Below are 17,644 nucleotides of genomic sequence, written 5' to 3'. Positions count from 1 at the left end.
ATTTGAAGCCTAGACTTGTTGTACAGTGCCAGCTTCTTTCTTTAATCTTCTTAATTTTACTTTCCTTAGGCTTGAGACATTGTTAGGAAGAAATACTGGAGTTCACCTGACCTGGAGAAGTTTCTGCTGTTAGTGGAAATAGCACAAGTGGGGCTTCTTCTTAATGTTTTTTTTCTTCTCCTCAGAGAAGGCAGTGGCACCCCACTCCAGTACTCTTGCCTAGAAAATCCCATGGACGGAGGAGGGCTGCCGGCTGCAGGAGGAGGACTGGTAGGCTGCAGTCCATGGGGTCGCTAAGAGTCGGACACGACTGAGCGACTTCACTTTCACTTTTCTCTTTCCTGCATTGGAGAAGGAAATGGCAACCCACTCTAGCGTTCTTGCCTGGAGAATCCCAGGGACGGGGGAGTCTGGTGGGCTGTCGTCTATGGGGTCGCGCAGAGTCGGACACGACTGAAGCGACTTAGCAGCGGCAGCATATAATTATGGTTTCATTAAACTGAGGTGTAGTGGCCACACCTAGGGCTTTTATAAAACATACAGAAGTGAACACTCTCTCTTGGGTGTGTGTGTGTTTCCTGTATGGTGACACAGCCTCCCAAGCCTGCCTCAGCTATTTCACCAAAGACCTGAGGGATGGTTTGGAGGCAAACTGGAGGAGGAAGGCCTTATCACCAACATCTTATTGATCTCTTTATTAACCCATTAGCGGGACCACGCCTCACCTTGACTGCTTACCTTTCAAAAATCCCAAGGGAAAGATGGAGCTTTACTCCTCCAAAGACCCTAGCAATGTAGGAACTCCTAGGTGACTCCAACTGGTCCTTTTGCTTCCATCAAGCAATGGGTCATATTCAATATAATATTTATGTCTTTATGGGTGGAGATATATTACAATTAAACATACTTCCGATAGATGCTTTAATGAGTAAGGCTTCACAGACATACTCAGATACAATGCCCATTGTTTGTTTTATCATTGTGATCAAATAAAGTAAGGACATTTTTAGGAGACCTCTAGCTTATGGAGGAAAAAAAAGTGGAGGAAGGTTCTTTATGACAGTATATATCCCTCGACCCTTTTTGAGCCCTGAGTAGATCTGATACTTACTTTTGGCTGCATCTTATGCCTCATTAGATCAGCTGGTATTCCTCAGAAAGTTTTCCCAGAAATTTTGTTTTCTCTCCTTTGTGTAACCCTGACTGTATGTTTTTCCCTAAATTCTGCGTAAACATGTAATGAGTCTCTTCTCCGTAGAGTTGTGTGTATGTGTATGTGTGTGTGTTTGCTTGCGTTGCTTTATTATAAGCAGCTCTAAAAGCAATTTGTTTCCTTTGCTGTGTTCTTAGAATCTTGCTTTATTCTTAGAATCATAGGATTAGAATCATTCAAAGCGTAGGCCTGTATTTACTTAATAACATTTTTAAATGAACTGCCTTTGCAGAGATAGAGGTCATTTAATCTAATCTTTCATCCACTGGCTGTTGATTCCTTGTTCTGAAGGAGGGTCTGAGGGTATTTACTGACCATTCAACCCAGGGGCAGAATGTTATCTATAACAATGTCCGGCATATAATGATATACTTAGGAAATGTTTATTATGATTTTTTATTTTATTTTGTACTTTGATTCAACTTACCTAGATTTTTCTTCTCTTTCTCATATCCCTTGATCCCATCACAACTTTTCCTGACCTATTTGGCTTCATTTAGAGGCCCTTGGTTCACAAGGTCATCTGGGAATCCTGAAATTCTCAATTTCTATGAAATCCCCGTTGTCTTTCACATATCTGAATTTCTTGAGACTGCCAATATACATGCTAACAGAAAAACCAGTTCTGTTGTCCTTTGTCTCCTAAACAGGCTTGTGAAGAGAAAAATTAAAATATTTCGTCTCTTTCCACCGATTTGAACTTTTTCTTGTTTCTGTCTCCATAGGGGAAGCAAAACCAGCCACTCAGCCTGCTGTGCACCCCACACATGATGAGCTCTGGAGCCAGGCTGCCTGGCTTGGTCTCTTGGCTCTGCTGCTACTGACAAGTGCTCAGCTGTGTCCGACTCTTTGCAACCCCATGGTCTGTAGCCCACTAGGCTCTGATGTCCTTGGGATTTTTTTCAGGCAGGAATACTGGAGTGAGTTGCCATTTCCTTCCGCAGAGGATCTCCCCAACTCAGGGATCAAACCGGGCCTCTTGTGTCTGCTGCACTGGCAGGCAGATTCTTACCATTAGCGCCATCTGGGAAGCCCTGGTCCCGTGGCTCAACTATTTGCTAATCTTGTGACCATGGGCAGAATTATCTAACTCATCTGTGCCTGGACTTTCTTATCTGTGGAGAGGAAACTGTTGTTCAGTCACTAAATCGTGTCTGACTGTCTCTTTGCAATCCCATGGACTACATCACGCCAGGCTTCCCTGTCCTTCACTATCTCTCGGAGCTTGCTCAAACTCATATCTATTGAGTCACTGGTGCCATCCAACCATCTCATCCTTTGTTGCCCCCTTCTCCTCCTACCTTCAATGTTTCCCAGCATCAGGGTCTTTTCTATTGAGTCAGCTCTTTCATCAGGTGACCAAAGTATTGGAACTTCAGCATCAGTCCTTCCAATGAATATTCAGGGTTGATTTTCTTTAGGATTGACTGTACATGAGATTTCCTAGGCAAGAACACTGGAATGGGTTGCCATGCCCTCCTCCCAGGAATCAAACCTGGGTCTCTTAAGTCTCCTGCATAGTTCCACCTGGGAAGCCCCGGAGAGGGGGCTGATGGATAATGAAATCACCTACAGCATAGGGCCTTTGTCAGAATCAAGTTGTTAAATATTTCAACACTGAGAACTGTGCTGGAGGAAGAGTAAGCACCAATCGCTCTTAGGGGGAAATGAGTACCTGTCTGCACAGCAGCGTTGTGAGTCTCTGCCTTGTGATGAGGAATGATGTGGACAGTGCAACACAGGAGCTTTGCAGTCGGTCAGCACTAGGTGGAGCCCAGGTGTTGAAGGTGTGGTGTGACCTGGGGCACGTGAGTTAGTCTCTCTAAGCCTCCATGTCCTTGTCTGTTAAATGGGACAAATGCCAGGGACCAGCCAGGGTGGTGGAACTTTACCTTAAGGAGGACAAGATGTGAAAACAAGTCAATGGCACCTGGACACAGCAAATATTCAAAACATTATCTGTCAGAAAAAAGAAATTCCCCATTCCCTATATCTTTTTGGTTAGTGTTGGTTGCTCAGTTGTGTCCAACTCTTCTCTACCCCATGGACTGTAGCCTACCAGGCTCCTCTGTCCATGGGATTCTCCAGGCAAGAATACTGGAGCGGGTAGCCATTCCCTTCTCCAGAGGATCTTCCCAACCCGGGGATGGAACCCAGGTCTCCTGCATCACAGGCAGATTATTTACCGCCTGAGCGACCGGGAAGTTCTTGTTATTTCTTTGAAAGTCAAAGTGAAAGTTGCTTAGTCATGTCTGATTCTTTTCAACCTATACAGTTCCATGGACTGTATAGTCCATGGAATTCTTTAGGCCAGAACACTGGAGTGGATAGCCTTTCCCTTCTCCAAGGGATCTTCCCAACCCAGGGATCAAACCCAGGTCTCCCACATTGCAGGCAGATTCTTTACTAGCTGAGATACAAGGGAAGCCCCCCTATCTCTTTAGCCAACTTATTTTTTAAACTTGTTTTGGGAATTTATCATTTGTTTTCAATTGTCACATGAAGCTTTTTTTAATGACTCTTTTTAAAAAGTCTTTATTGAATTTGTTACAATATTGCTTCTGTTTTATGTTTTGGTCAGGAGGCATGTGGGGCCTTAGTTCTCTGACCAGGGATTAGAACCCTCACCTCCTGCATGGCAGGTGAAGTCTTAACTGCTGGGCCACCGAGGAAGTCCCCTTTATGACACTTTCTTAAAATAACTCCTTACTTTCCTGAAACTTTTCCAAACTGCTGTCTCAACTTCCCTCAGTAAAAGATAAAAGAATTCTAATCCAGTATATACCCTTCAATAGAGCACAGCAAGATTTCAAAGGGAGATATGAATGAAGATTTCCCACATCCCCACTGCTGTTAGTAATGTCAAGAATAAACATACCTGACAGGTCAAATAATTGTTGCTATTGATATGACTCATTGCAGGTCTTGCATTTGGAATCTTAGGGTGTGTGTACAAAAGTGTGTGTGTGTGTGTGTGTGTGTGAGTGTAGCCATTGGCTTCTCCCCTCTTGAACTTGACTTTCCTGCATTGAAGCACCTTGCTCGGGAGTGACAGCAACTAGACACCCCAGTTCTCATTCTGATTTTCCCTTGAATGGTCTCCTTCTTGCCCCCTGCTCAAGAGTCTCCACTATCCCAGTTAACCACACCCAGAGCTCAGGACACCACCCTTTCTCCTTGGCTGCTTTGACGTGCTTCTTATTAGCCAACCTACTGCTGCTGCTGCTGCTAAGTCGATTCAGTTGTGTCCGACTCTGTTGGACCCCATAGACGGCAGCCCACCAGGCTCCCCCGTCCCTGGGATTCTCCAGGCAAGAACACTAGAGTGGATTGCCATGTCCTTCTCCAATGCATGAAAGTGAAAAGTGAAAGTGAAGTCGCTCAGTCATGTCCAGCTCCTAGCGACCCTATGGACTGCAGCCCACCAGGCTCGATTTTCCAGGCAAGAGTACTGGAGTGGGTCGCCACTGCCTTCTCCGAGCCAACCTACTGGTAGCACCCAATCTCATCCCCGCGGTGTTGACGTTACACAGTTGGTGTCTGCTCTGTTGCTCATATTGTTTTTTTTTTTTTCCTCAGCTTATTTCTAGATTCACATCCTTGTCCTATGGAGTCCTCCTCTTTTGATGCTGGTCCTCCAACTTTTCTCTCACATTCAGAGCTCCCCCGCCAGCATCATAAGAGGTGGCAGGGGGGACTGACCGTACTTTGGGCCATTTCCAGCACCGTTCCTCTGCTCCTCAGTATTGGAAGTGTTTGTCTTTTATGTCCACGGTGCTCCTGAAGTCTATAGCTTAGCATCCTCGGTTGACCCATTTTCACAACCAGAGATGACTGAGTAACCGATCTGTGTTCTTTTCTCTACTCTCCCCTCCGGCATTCATTAATGAGCTCAATCTGCCTACTGAATCATCTCTCAAAGTCTTAGATCTTACACCACTCGGGCCAAACACTGAATGCCTTCATCTTACCAGAGAGTTCTCTCTCAACATCTTTTCTATCAGCATTTCCAATATTCCATGTATTTCTCCTAGTGAAATGAAATATTTTTGGCTCTACGCTCTACCAGGAAATAAACCTTTTCCAAAGGCAAATTTCTGAGCCCAGGTGAAACAAAGCCAGCTATTTGGAAGCCATTAGCTACTTCCTGCCCAGTAAGGGCTGAGGAGCTGGGGGTGGGGCGTGGAGTTCAGCCACATTAGTCATCTCTTACGGTAAACAATGAATTGAGTGAGTGGGTGAAAGTCGCTCAGTCCGTGTCTGACTCTTGGCAACTCCACGGACTGCAGCCCTCCAGGCTCCTCTGTCCATGGAATTCTCCAGGCAAGAACACTGGAGTGAGTTGCCATTCCCTTCTCCAAGGGATCTTCCTGACTCAGGGATTGAACCTGTGTCTCCTGTGGGTTTTGCATTGCAGGCAGATTCTTTACCGCTGAGCCATATGAATGAAGGGGACGCCCAATGATTTAGAAAGTGAATAATAAAGAAAGTAGGATTGACCCCAGACAGCTAGACGAAACAAATGATTTCAGCAAGCCTACATGCTTGCATCTTCCCAAACATGTGAAGTGCATGCTAAGTTGCTTCTGTTGTGTAAAACTCTATGTGACCGTATGGACTGTAGCCCGTCAGGCTCTTCTGTCCATTGGGATTCTCCAGGCAAGAATGCTGGAGTGGATAGCTATGCCCTCCTCCGAGTATCTTCCCAACCCAGGGATCAAACTTGGATCTTTCATGTCTCCTGCATTGGCAGACAGATTTTTGTTTTTTAACCACTAGAGTCACCTGGGAAGCCCCCTTCCCGTACATAGAAGATGGCTAAATCTCTTCAAGTGAGGGATTTGACTTTTCTTAATTAAGAGTAATCTTTCAATATTCAGATAACCTGCCCCTTGCTGCAAACTTGTATATAGCCTTACTCCTCCCCCGCCTCCTCCGATCAGCCCTCTCGGGATCACCTGAGATACTGTCTCCTGGGCTGGAGTCTTAACATTTCCACCCAATAAAACCTCTCCCTCTTAGGTTGTGTGTATTTTTTTAGTCAGCATCTCCCTCTCCTGGATCATTCGCTCACGCTGTTCTTTGTCTGTCTTCCACATGTTTATCCCTCACTGGGCATCCTTTCTGTCAGTCTGAACTATTCAGGCACCTTTTTTTTTCATGTTGTACTCAATAGGTTATTAGTAAGAACTGAAGTGAAAAAAAAAAAGATGGAGATTGAACCTAATGACTGTAATTCACTTAAACTGAGTTGGGCTCAGCTGTTGGTACTCAATACATATCACACACATATATCTGCCTCAAAAATACAACACTCCCGATCAAACAAAAACTCTCTTGACACTTCCCTCTCCTGCTTTATTTCTCACAAATAATCATTATTATCAATCCAGTGTGCATTTTTCCAACCCTTTTCCCCATCATACGTTTGAATCCCTTATCACAATAAACCATGTGCAAATGTTTAGAGGCACCCAATTACTACTGGTTGGACGAATCAATATGTAGATATATGTGTGTGTGTGTATACAAATAAATTTGTTTGCATATGGGATTGTGAATGTGTTTTGATATAAATCGTATTGCTTTATACATATTGCTTGGCAGCTTGCTTTTTTTACCTAACATCATATCTTGGGAATATTTCCATGGTACCGCATATTGCTCTTTATTCAACAATACTGATGTATTGCATAGTATGTTATGGGTACGTATTTGCCCATTACTATACTGATGGGTATTTACATATTTCCTACATGTTACCATTTATAACCAATGCTATCCCATAAATCCTGGCAAAATTGTCTGCCTACATGTACATGTATTCTTTCGGCATTGTTTCTTTGAAGGGAATTGTTGAGTAAAATGTTCTGTGCGTTTTTAATAAACATTGCCAAATGGCCCTCCACAAAGACGTTTGAGTTTGTATTCCAGCTGTGAGGGAGAGTCTGTATTTGCCCACATGCTCACCAGTGTCAGATATTATTGATTCTTTTAATCTTGCCAGTCTGATGGGTGAAATGGTGGTTTTTTAAAATACACATTTCACTGAACTTTAGTTAGATTAAATGTCTTTCAGTATTTTACTGGCCTTTTCCACTCCAAATCTATCCTTTATACATTTTTAAAATTCTTTTTCTCTCAGTTCAGAGAAAGAAATCCCCCCTCTCTCAGTACCCAAGGATTAATTTCCTTAGGTTTCCCTTGTTTCTCAATTAACTTTTTTCTTTAGCATCTTCAATTTTCCTGTCTTCACAGATTGAATCCTCTTGGTTTTCAAACCTAATCAGATGCAATTATCTTGGGATAAAAGGCTGCGCCATCCCCTGTAAGTCCTGTCTTGTTCTCTCCACCCCTTTGCATGACGGATGAACGCTCCACACCTGTTCCTCTAGTCAACGAAGCCAATGAGTTCACTCAGTCCTGAGTTAGTTGACGGTTTTATGCCCCTTTAAGTACCAATGCCCAGAGAAGGCGATGGCACCCCACTCCAGTACTCTTCTTGCCTGGAAAATCCCATGGATGGGGAGCCTGGTGTGCTGCCTGCTGTCTATGGGGTCTCACAGAGTCAGACACAACTGAAGCGACTTAGCAGCAGCAGCAGCAGCAGCAAGTACCAATGCCATCTCTTTTTAGTTAGCATCTTCTCTTAGCTCCCATGACAGCTTCCCATTCTTTCTTACCCCTAGGATTACCTTCTTTCTTTCTCAAGCATTTTTTTTCTTTTCTTGGCCAAAAAAGCATGGATTTCTGTTTTTGTAACTTTGTGCTTTACCTTCACCTGTTACTTTGGAAATCTCACCCACTCCCAAAGTTTCAACTGTTGTCTCCATGTAAATGACTCTCAAATCACTATCCCCAGTCCTGAAAGTGTGACTCAGTCATGTTCGACTCTTTGTGACCCCATGGACTATACGGTCCATGGAACTCTCCAGGCCAGAATACTGGAGTGGGTAGCCTACCCCTTCTCCAGGGGATCTTCCTGACCCAGGAATGTGTCATTAAAAATCCACTCTTTCATTGTACTTTCCCCCTTGAATCAGACCTCTGTAACTTCAAGTTCAAAGCACTAAATTACACTTATTATTTCCCTCTCTCCCGAATCAATCCTCGTGATTTTATAAATTATTGTATAGGGAACAAGAAGAAGAAAATATTATTATCCAAGTAACAGAATTCTCCCTTCATAGAGATTTATTTTGCTTACTAAACACTTGGATGACTCACATCCCCTGAAGGAGGCTAGATGAGAAGGTAACATCAGAAAAGATCAAGCTTATATTAAAAAAAAAGTTGGTCATGAAATTAGTTTCTAAGTGAGACTGATCCATCACACTTTTGTTTTGCTGGCTATTCTCTTCAAGAGCTCTTTGGGGAAGTTCAGGATGAAACAATTCAAGATGGGAGAGGCCATGGAAAGAAAGAGGAGGGAACAGGCAGCTGGTATCCAGAATGGAAATTTGGCAAAAGAACAGATGTGTTTAAGAAGGATTTTATGAAGCTTTCACTTGGTAGAGAATGACAGATTGACCATATTTTCCTTCAGCACCCTAAAGATGTAACTTACTGTCTTCTCACTTGTACTATTTTAAGAAATAGTTCAAGAATTCTTTTGTCTTCCTTACTTTGTTCCACTGTATAAAACATGTCTTTATTCTCTGGCTGCCTTTAAGATCTTCTCTCTAACAACAGTTTTGAACAATTTGACTGTGGTATTCTTTGGTGTATACATTTGTTTCTTGTCCTTGGTTTTGTCAGACTTCTTAGATTTATATTTTCATCCAGTTTGGAAATTTTTTAGTCATGATTTCTTCTAAATTTTTTCTGTCTTCTCATCTCTTTCCTCTTTTTTCTAGGACTCCAATTTCAAGTATATTAGGCTACTTGAAGTTGTCCTACCACTCTGGATGGCCTATTTACTTTTCAAAAACTCTATTTCATTTTAGCTTGTTTTTAATGCTTTACCTTAAAGTTTTATATTTTCTTCTGCATTGTCTAATCTGCCATTAATCTTATATAGTGCATTTTTTCCATCTCAGACATTGTAGTTTTCCTCTCTAGAAAGCTTGATTTGATGCTTTAAAAAATATATCTTCTATGTCTCTACTTAGCATGTTCAGTCTTTCCTCTTGCATTTTGAACATATGGGACACCGTTATAATAGCCATTTTTACATCTTTGTCTTCTAATTCTGGTATCTGTGTCACTTCTGGGTTAGTTTTGATTAATTCATTTTTCTCATTATGAATTATATATTTCTGCTTTGCATGCCTGGTAATTTTTTTATTGCATGCCACACATTGAATTTTACCTTTGTGTTGGAATTTTTGTATTCCTAAACATATTTGGGGGCTCTGTTTTAGAACACAGTGAAGTCACTTGGAAACAATGTGATTTTTTTTTTAATTGTCTGGCTTTAAATATTTGTTAGGTGGGACCAGAGCAGCATATAGTCTAGGATATTTTCCATTTCTAAGTCAAAACACTTCTGAGTTCTCTACCCAATGCCCCATGAATCTTAATTTTTTTAGTCTGGCTGATTAGTATACTCAGGCTTTTCTGGTGGCTCAGGCAGTAAAGAATCCACTTGCAATATGGGAGATACAGGTTCGATCCCTAGGTTGGGAAGATCCCCTGAAGAAGGGAATGCAACCCACTACAGTATTCTAGTCTGGGAAATCCCATGGACAGAGGAGCCTGGCAGGCTACAGCCTACGGGATCGCAAAAAGTCAGACTGAGCAACTAATACTTGGGTTAGTATATGCAATCTTCCTGGCCCTAAGTTTAATTCAGGTCCTGGTTTCCTTAATCTTTGGGGGGGAGTTATTTTCCCAATTTCAGATAGTTTTCTTACATTTATGCTCTGAGAGTACTTTGCTAAATACTAAAGGTGGATCTTCTGAAGAGGGTCTGATTTTTGTTAAATATTGGATGTCAAATATTTGAACTTTATGTTGCTAGATGCTGGTATATTTGCATTTCTTTTAAAAATTGTGAACTTTGTTTTGTGACTCAATTAAATTCTGTGGAAACAGTTTGATGTTTCCAAGCCTAGCTTTGAAGGCTTGTAGGTTGTGTCTAGAAAAGCCTTGTCTGTTGTTCAGTCTCTGAGTCGTGTACGACTCTGTAACCCAGCATGCCAGGCTTCCCTGTCCTTCACTGTCTCTCAAAGTTTTCTCAGACTCATGTCCATTGAGTCGGTAATGCCATCCAACCGTCTCATCTTCTGTTGCCCCTTTCTCCTCCTGCCCTCAATCTTTCCTAGTATCAGAGTCTTTTCCAATGAGTCAGTTCTTCGTATCAGGTGGCCAAAGTATTGGAGTATCAGCATCAGTACTTCTAGTAAATATTCAGGGTTGATTTCCTTGAGTATTGACTGGTTTGATCTCCTTGCAGTCCAAGGGACTCTCAGGAGTCTCCTCACCACAATTCAAAAGTGTCAGTTCATCAGTGCTCAGCCATCTTTACGGTCCAACTCTCATATCAGTATATGACTACTGGAAAAATTGTAGCTTTGGTTACACAGACCTTTGTCAGCAAAGTGATGTCTCTGCTTTTTAATACACTGTCTAGGTTTGTTATAGCTTTAGAAAAGACTTTAGTCAAAACCTAATTTGCATCCACTACTGAGCAGTACTCTTCTGAGAATTCTACCCAATGCCCTCCACTCTTGCTGGTAGAAACATCCTCTATTTCGAGCTCGATGCGAGCTCTGGGACGGTTCTGCCTGATCATTCCCAGTGGCCTTTCCCTACCTGATAGTAGTTTCCTTAGATGCATGCACTTATCACAACAGCTGAGGAATCACTAAGAACCCTCTGTGGATTCTGGAGCTCTTTTTCTTCCAGCTTTCCTCTCTCTGTCCTGGGATTTTAGCCACTTTAGATTCTGGCCACTCTTTAAGCTCCAAACTCGAGTCTTAACTCAGAGAGACAGTCAGTTTCCAGTTTTCAGCACTGATACCTGAAATAGTTCTCAAGACAGTAAGCTGGGGCTGTCATAGGGCCACCTCATTTATTTCATTTCTCTTGGGGATCTCTGTCTTGTGCCACCTGTTGTCCAGTTTCTCAAAACTATTTCACTGTAGCCTATCTTCTTGCATTATTTTCCACTCCCCCTAAACCAATCTTTTCCTGTTCTTCACCTAGGTTCTGTACTTTAAGCCTGTGTATCTTTGTCAACACTTTCCTCCTTTCCTGTTTTTTGCTCTCTTGTTTTTCTCAGTCTTAAATTCTATGCCGACTCAGTCTGTCTCTTACATGAAAGTAAGATCATCATAATTGGGAGTAATCTCTTTCTTGCTCAAAGGTTTTAGGCTTAATGACATCAACGATTACATAAAGCACACCTGGATAATCCAAGATAATTCCCCTGTTTTAAACTTAATTGATTAGAAGTCTTAATTCTACCTTCAACCTGAATTCCACTTCACAGTGTAACTCAACATATTTATAGGTTCTGGGAAGTAGGAGGTTGGCATCCTTGGGAGGCATTATTCTGCTTTGATCTCTGGTGTGGCAAACAGGGACTCAGAGTCTTATTCTCCCCACCCCGGATACTAGCATAATGATCTGCCCTCTGAACTTCTGAGCTTCCAGTTCTGCCCTCCTCACCTCGCTCCCTTCTCTTTCCCTGAGCAAGATGTAGCCAGGGACTCCACGGGTGGGCCAGTGGCTAAGACTCTGCACTCCCACTGTAGGTGGACCGGGTTCGATCCCTGATCGGGGAATTAGATCTGGCATGCTGCAACTAAGTTTGCATGCTGTGACTAAAGATCCCACATGCTGCAATTAAAAGATTCCACATGCTGCAATGAAGATCGAAGATCCACGTGCCAAAACTAAGATCTGGTGCAGACAAATAAATAAATAAAAATCAATATTAAAAAAGACGTAGCCAGAACATTATCGCACAGTGGTAATGGTTTCAATACCTTTAGACCATGAAAGTTTTGCACTTTGTTTTATGTCCTTGTACATAAAATACTGGATACGTTCCAGCGTGTCATAGTTTATAGTCTGTGGGAACTTTTATAGTCTGCTGATCCTACTGTTGTGTGAAAAGTGTATAGATCATAATTATGTTGAATTGATTCACAGTGCTTTTCAGGTCTACAGTATACCTCTATGGGCTCCCCTGATGGTTCAGCTGGTAAAGAATCCGCCTGTATTGCAGGAGACCCCGGTTTGATTCCTGGGTCAGAAAGATCCTCTGGAGATGGAATAGGCTACCCACTCCAGTGTTCTTGGACTTCCCTGTTGCTCAGTCGGTAAAGAATCTGCCTGCAATGTGGGAGACTTGGATTCTATCCCTGCGTTGGGAAGATCCCCTGGAAGAGGGCATGGCTACCCATTCCAGTATACTTGCCTGGAGAATCCCCATGGATAGAGGAGCCTGGCAGGTTCCATGGGGTCACAAGGAGTCAGACATGACTGTGCGACTAAGAACAGCACAGAATATCCTTCTACTTATCTGTATATTCATTCTATTAATTTTTAAGGGTTTGATATTAAATCTCCAATAAAAAACTCAATTTATCTACTTAAAAATTAATTTTAATATGTAATGCTACTATATGTAGTCTTGATCTGTATTGCCTACGTCTCCCGTCAATGTGTTATCATACTTTCAGCATTTAAAAGAAATAAAAGTTATCCACACACACACCAAAAAAACCCAAAACAAGATACAGCCAGGTAGGGGCAGCACCCAGAGAGGACAGAGGTTGGCGAGACTTGCGAACATCTTGGGTGACTCTCCTCTCTTCCCCTCAGCCCATATAATTTTTATCTCTTCTGTAGAGGAACAAACAGACCCTCAAAGTATCTTCCGATATCTGCCAACTCTGTTGTTTAGAGAGATTTCAGTTTTTAAATTAAAAAGGGAAGAGTTCAATGTATTGCCATTCTCTTCATCTATAGCCCTTCATCCTGTCATTAAGAATTCAGTGTTGGGGAGCGAAACCCAACATGGTAACCAAAGGCTTTGAGGGAGGCTTGCCAGAGAGAAGAACACCCATCCAAGAAAGCATCCAGGGGAAGGGCAAGGAGAGAGCTGTCAGAGCTCAATGTGGCCTTCAGCCCAGCTTCTCAGGCTGACCATCTTCAGGGCCCAGAGATGTGGCTCCCCCCTCTAAGAGATCTCCTGTCAGAGTAGAGGGACCATATCCTCATCCACGTTTCAATATATGAATGAATTGGATAAATTGAATGAATAAGCAGTATTACAGATGGGAGTGGAGAATGATGAGATATTTTTCTATGGCATCAGCCATATGGAAGGGGCTCCAAGCTACTGAGTTGTGACAACGATTAGGGAGTCAGGAGCCAGCTGGCTACTCTCATCTGACTGATAAGTCTCTTCAATCTGCTGTGCCATCTCGAGGGAGGAAGATCGCAGCACTTTCTATGCTTGGCAGTGGCACTGAGCCAAGGCAGCCCATGAGTTACATCAGCTCTCGTGGGCTCAGCAGGACCCACACAGCTTTCACAGGAGTGAGAGCTTGCCAGCCAAATGAGGGCATGACGTGGTCCTGTCCAAAGCAAGAACAAGTCTGCCCTCCCTGTATCTGCTGCCACCCTCCATCTACCCTCCCTCTGCCCACCGCCCCACTCAGGAATAACTCAACAAAAATCCCAGGAGCAAAGATTAAGGGCAGAAGGGGACAGAAAAGGAGAGAAGAGGCACATACCCCCTCTTGGGTTCAACCATGCCAACCTGACAAGCACAGAGGCATACTGAGTCCCATTAACAGGCTGATAAAAACAGATTGGAAAATTGTAGTTGGCTACAGCTATTTTTCATCATATGTTCCAAGTGTTCATGGAATCCACACTATGCTTACTTCTTGATTGATTATCATGTACGTCAGTAGCATTAAAGGACTCATTAAATCTGGAAAAGATCAAAAGCCAAAACACTTTCCCAGAAATATGGTGCATTCAAATGCCAACCAAACACATGTGCTGTGGCCATAACTCTGTTGGAAGCAAGAACTGCAACATTAATTTTAAATTGTGTTCCTGCAGCTTCAGTGACAATAACAAATCTTGTACATCATTGTGCTGGGCTGTGATTAGTCATTCAGACATGTCTGATCCTTTGCGACCCCATGGACTATAGCCCACCAGACTCCTCTGTCCATTAGGATTCGCCAGGCAAGAGTACTGGAGTGGGTTCCCGTGTCTTCCTCCAGTGATCTTCCCAACCCAGGGACGAACCAGGTCTCCCGCATTGCAAGCCACCAGGGGACTCTGTGCATCCCTAGACCCTGATGAAATGGGGAAGTGTCACACATGCCTGATTGGCTTCGGGTTTATTCTCCCTGTTAGGCCACTTCCACAGCTCCGTTTCCCAGGGGCTCACCTTAAACCATTCCACCACATCCAGCCCTAACTAAGTAAGTGTTTTGAAAATGAATCCTTTGGAGGACAGGCCTGGCAAAGGCAGAGAGAAGTGGAGGTTCCCAGGGACCTGTTGGCTGTCCTCCAGGGATTTTGGGGTCCTGTGACTAGAACCTCAGTAGAATGAGGTTATACCAGCTGGCAAGCAGATTGTCATCCTTAGCTGCTGTGAACTGGTGGCTTGGCAATGCTTCTCGTGTCTCTGTCATTCTCCCAGCCCCACCCTCCATCCCATCCCATCCCACGGTCCATCTCCTACTCTTTACCAAAGGCACTGAGGTACCCCAAACAGCCAACACTTGTAAGAGTGCTTCAGACAAGATGCATGTTCAACCATTTGTAGGTACAGTAAGTCCCTGACATACAAACAAGTTCTGTTCCAAGAGCACGTTTGTTAAGTCCAACAAAGTTACCCTAGGTAGCTGGGTAACACAATCAGCTATATGATACTGCACTGTAATAGGTGTACAATACTTTTTGCACATATAATACATCAAAACAAACAAACATAAAAAATCAACTGACTTAAAATTTGAGACTTTATTCTGTAAAAAACAAAATCGTTTGTATTCAAAAGTTGAAATCAAAAATGTTGTTGCAGAAGAATAATGAAAACAATAGAAAGAAAAAAGCCACAAGAAAAGTAATGCAGTTAAAGTAAACATTTTTAATCTTACAGTATAGTACCTTGAAAGGTGCAGTAGTGCAGTACGATACTGGCATACCTGGGCTGGCATTGAGTGAACAGGTGGGAAGGAGGGAGTGAACTGGCTGGAGGAGGAAGAGGAGGTGTGAGATGGTAGAGCTGAAGGGGCATCAGCAATAGGAGACAAAGGGCAAGCTGCAGTTTCACTCATGCCTAATGCCGATGGAACACAGATTCGCATGTTTGAAAGTTCACAACTTGAAGGTTTGGACTTAGGGGACTTTCTGTATTACAATCCTTCTCATTTTACAGCTGAGAGCGCTGAGGATGAGTGTTTCCTGAGGGTCCCTAAGAACCCAGATCTATTTGATTCCAAGGCCTCTATTTTCCTCTACCCGTGTTGCACTTGCTGTTGTTTAGTCTCTAAGTCGTGTCCGCCTCATTGTGACCCCATGGACTGCATCACCAACTCAAAGGACGTGAGTTTGCGCAGCACACCAGGCTTCCCTGTCCTTCACTGTCTCCCTGAGCTTGCTCAAACTCATGTCCATCGAGTCGGTGAGGCCATCCAACCATCTCATCTTCGGTCGTTCACTCTCCTCCTGCCTTCAGTCTTTCCCAGCATCAGGGTCTGTTCCAATGAGTTGGCTCTTAGGGGACAGTTTGGTCTAGTGAGGCTGTTAGAGGCACATGAAGCACAGAAGCCAACTTTAATCTGTTCAGCAGTGGGTCCTGCCCATTCAGGTCTCCAGTCCTGTCTGCTGGAGACAAAGAGGATGCACATCCCTTGATTGGCTGTCAGAGCAGCTTCCTCCCCTCAGAGCTGAGCCTTTCTGCTTTGAATACCCTGAAAACCTAAATCTCTAGAGCCTCCGTCTGCTTTTATCTACTTTTCAGCTATCCAGGTGACATGTCCTCTAGCTGGCTTCTGGCTTCAGACAGACTAAAATCCCCTTTAATTATCCTGCTGGCATGGTTTCTCTGACGGTCTCCTGGGGGACCCAGGGAGTCATCTCTTGTTTACAGGTAAATAATGAGTCATGAAATATATTTACATACCAGGACTTCAGCAAGATTTCAATAAAGATAACTAGTGCAGGGTAAAGCTGCTTCCCAGGGAGGACGGATGATTCATCACACGTTTAAGAAAAGACAAGTCTCGTTTCCTCCCCAGCTTGAGGGGATACATGCTCTGTACTCTGTGATCTCCAAGTGGGAGGGACTTGGCCACCCCTGGGCCCAGAGAAGGAGTGTTAACCGCACTTGCGAACTGAAGGTTGCCTGCAGTTATGCCCTGCTGTCTGCTGGCCCTTCTTCTGGGCACTTTCTTAGGTGGGTTCTCCTCTCAAGAGCTCACTGTCTGAATCCAGAGCCTTAGCTTTTGGTTGACTCCGTTTGGTACACGCCTTCAGTGGTCTGGAATGAATATGGGAGTTTAGTCTTGGTGGCTAGTGTGCTGAGTCTTGGTTTTCTCCATCTCCAGGAAGGAGTTTGCTTTCTTGGTCTCTTCTTGCCCATGGACCCTCCCAGTCTACTCCCCATGATGATTTCTGTATGCCTGAGCCATGGAAGGGCTTTGAACCATCCGTCTCTCAGGATGGGAAGGTGAGCTGGGATGGGTTTCTTCCATCTAAATGGCCTTTTATGCTTCCCGCAGGAGTCAGAGCTCAGACCATCCATCAATGGCCATCCACCAGGGTGCAGCCTGCAGGCAGCCCGCTCTCTCTGGAGTGCACCGTGAAGGGGACATCAAGCCCCAACCTGTACTGGTACCGGCAGGAGGCAGGGGCTAGCCTCCAGCTGCTCTTCTCCTCTGTTGGTGTTGACCAGATAGAACCTAGGGAGTTCCAGAACTTCGAAGCTTCCAGGCCCCAGGACGGCCAGTTCATCCTGAGTTCTAAGAAGCTGCAGCTCAATAACTCTGGCTTCTACCTCTGCGCCTGGAGTCTCACACTGCGCTGGGTGGGGCAGACATCCGTGCAGAAACCCCATCCTCTCCCACGCCCTCCTCACCCCCTGCAGCAGCTCTCACTCAGGGACTAGGCGGAGGATGTCTGTCGCTGGGTTTCTGACTGTCAGCCAGCGTGAGGGCAACAGACTCAAGCCAGAGTCTCCAAAAGAACTTAACTACGTTCTTGTTTTTTGCTTAGTCACCCAGTTGTGCCTGACTCTTTTGCGACCCCATGGACTGCAGCCTGCCAGGCTCCTCTGTCCATGGGATTTCTCAGGCAAGAATACTGGAGTGGGTTGCCATTCCCTTCTCCAGGAGATCTTCCCAAGCCAGGGATTGAACCCGCGTCTCCTGCACTGGCAGGTGGATTCTTCACCACTGAGCCACCAGGGAAGCCCCACCACGTTCGTAGGGAGAAGGGAAAAGATTT

The 17,644-nt window shown here is 44.1% G+C and overlaps 1 gene segment (V, D, J or C); it reads left to right on the top strand.

Annotated features, from left to right (window-relative positions):
- LOC138079746 (T cell receptor beta variable 30-like) overlaps positions 1-17,306 on the top strand; it is a 39,613-nt gene extending 22,307 nt beyond the window's left edge. Inside the window, 1 exon segment of the V gene segment in view lies at positions 16,921-17,306. Within this exon segment, the coding sequence occupies positions 16,921-17,306 (386 nt within the window).
- Positions 17,307-17,644: the final 338 nt, after the last annotated feature.

This window comes from Capricornis sumatraensis, chromosome 5 (genome assembly GCF_032405125.1).
Source record: "Capricornis sumatraensis isolate serow.1 chromosome 5, serow.2, whole genome shotgun sequence".
In the NCBI taxonomy this organism is placed as follows: Eukaryota; Metazoa; Chordata; class Mammalia; order Artiodactyla; family Bovidae; genus Capricornis; species Capricornis sumatraensis.
The sequence above is the reverse complement of the archived record's forward strand: the minus strand, read 5'-3'. Positions and strand labels throughout refer to the sequence as shown.